The following is a 2197-nucleotide window of genomic DNA, read 5'->3' as shown; positions in this document are numbered from 1 at the left end:
ACCATACGGAGACACCAGCACGCACCTGTCAGGCTGTTGGGCCATCTGTCACGGCAGGCCCTGATAAGGCAGACGAGGGGCGCATGACACCATCGCTAGAAGCAGCAAGGCCCCAGCTCCAGGATCAGGGATGCGGCGGTCCCGTCCTAGTCCCCGAGTCATCCGGCGCCCCGTCTGACTGGACAGGGCTGGCCTCTTTTTTCTGCGTTGCTTTCGATGGTCAACGATGACGGATGACCCAATGACTTCACCAACCCGCCTCCCGGAAAGCAGAGCTACCCTGCCTGTTTCTTACCTTACCTGACCTCTCCACGGCAGCGTAATCAACCGGACCGCCAACCACACACCTTTGTTGCTGCCGACGCGCCGGGCCTCTCTTCCGCCCTTTTTTTTTATTTTTATTTCATCATCATCAGATCTCCTACTCTTGCTTGCTGCTAACAGGAAGCAAACACAACCATCTGCACGACCATTCACCCCATCTGATCTGGACGACCTCTTCTCCGATCGGCGACACCTACCCCTCGCCGTCCCACACAACGTGCATACCTACCCGCCGCCCCAAAGGTCCCTTATTCACCCACCCTCAACATTGCCGCGTCACACACAGCTCGCCCACCATGAGCGAAGCCAACCTCGCCCAACCCATCCAGCCCATCCCCTCCAATGTGTCCACAGTCGACGGCGCCTACCCGGCTGGCCATCTCGGCCACTTGACCGAGCACCAGGACGCCCAGCTCGTCGCCTTCAAGAAGCTGCTGCAGGAACGCGGCCTCTACACGCCAGGCCCACCAGCCTCGCACGATGACCCCACGCTGCTGTGAGTCCTCTCTCTCGCGCCCTCTGTCCCATGTGCCGCAACACACTGACACGAGCCCCAGCCGCTACCTGCGCGCCCGCCGCTGGCACCCCGCCGACGCCCTCACCCAGTTCGCCGAGACGGAAACGTGGCGTACCGCCAACGATATTGACCTCCTCTACAAGACGATCGAGCTGCCAGCCTACGACGCCTCACGCCGCCTCTACCCGCAGTGGACCGGTCGCCGCGACCGCCGCGGCATCCCCCTCTACGTCTTTGAGATCCGCACCCTCGACTCCAAGGCCGTCGCCGACTACGAGAAGCAGGGCAAGGACGGCAAGGCCATCTCGCAGGGCCAAGTCCGACGGCCGCACGCCCCAGGGCCTTTGTGCGCCTCTTCGCCCTCTACGAGAAACCTGACGCGTTTCAACATGCCCTTCTGCACCCAGCTGCAGGACCGCGAGTTCCCCGGCACCCCGATCACCATGAGCACCAACATTGTCGACATTCACGGCGTCTCGCTGCGCCAGTTCTGGAACCTCAAGAACCACATGCAGGCCGCGAGCCAGCTCGCCACGGCCCACTACCCCGAGACGCTCGATCGTATCTTCGTCATTGGCGCCCCGTCCTTCTTCACCACCGTGTGGGGCTGGGTCAAGCGCTGGTTCGACCCCATCACCGTCTCCAAGATTTTCATCCTCAGCGAGGCCGAGGTGAAGCCCACGCTCGAGGCCTACATCGACCCGGCCAACATACCTACCAAGTACGGCGGTCGCCTCGCCTACCAGTTTGGCGACATGCCCGTCAACGACCCCGCCTGGGACGGCAACCTGCGCTGGGAGAACGGCCACACGGGCTTTGGCTCGGGGCCCATGATCTGGCGCGAAACGGCCGACGGCACGCGTCTCGAGTGCGTCGGCCTCGGCGCCTCCAGTGGCGCCCTGCGCGACGAGGTCATCTGCTCCGTCGCCAAGACGTGGCCTGCCGCTGACGAGGAGGAGGCGTCAACGCCAAGGCAGAACGGTGCGCCCGTCGTCAGCGATGTGGCAGCCGGCGTTGAGGGCCTCTCTGTTACAGACGAAAAAAGGCACCAGCCCGAGATAGCGCCGCCGCTTGCGCCGTCTACGGCGGCGGCATAAACGTGTGTATCTGGTCTGCGGCGGCACTCCCACCGTCGAAATGTGCGTTGGGCTGAGGCTTGGTTACGGAATGTCAGCGAATTGTGTTTCCAAAATTTAGATACCTGCTGGCGGCGTGTTGTCGGAGCATACACCGAGGGAAGGCGTGGGGTGGCTGGAATCCTTTTTACATTTTTTTTATCTCTCTTCGTCACTGCATGAGCTTTGTCACGAAGTAGTGTTCTGTACATAGCGCTCTGCTCTCGCCTTTCATGGGAAT

General features: G+C 61.9%; 1 protein-coding gene across 1 annotated transcript; it reads left to right on the top strand.

Moving 5' to 3' along the window:
• Positions 1-620: 620 nt before the first annotated feature.
• On the top strand, positions 621-1938 carry VDBG_01202 (Sec14 cytosolic factor; the record flags this gene model as incomplete). The annotated part of the gene is made up of 2 exons (XM_003009473.1): positions 621-820; positions 882-1938. 2 exons carry the CDS (start codon positions 621-623, stop codon positions 1936-1938), a joined length of 1257 nt encoding a protein of 418 aa, XP_003009519.1.
• Between the last annotated feature and the right edge of the window lie 259 nt (positions 1939-2197).

Source organism: Verticillium alfalfae, genomic scaffold (genome assembly GCF_000150825.1).
Source record: "Verticillium alfalfae VaMs.102 supercont1.1 genomic scaffold, whole genome shotgun sequence".
In the NCBI taxonomy this organism is placed as follows: domain Eukaryota; kingdom Fungi; phylum Ascomycota; class Sordariomycetes; order Glomerellales; family Plectosphaerellaceae; genus Verticillium; species Verticillium alfalfae.
This window is presented reverse-complemented; position numbering and strand designations above follow the sequence as displayed.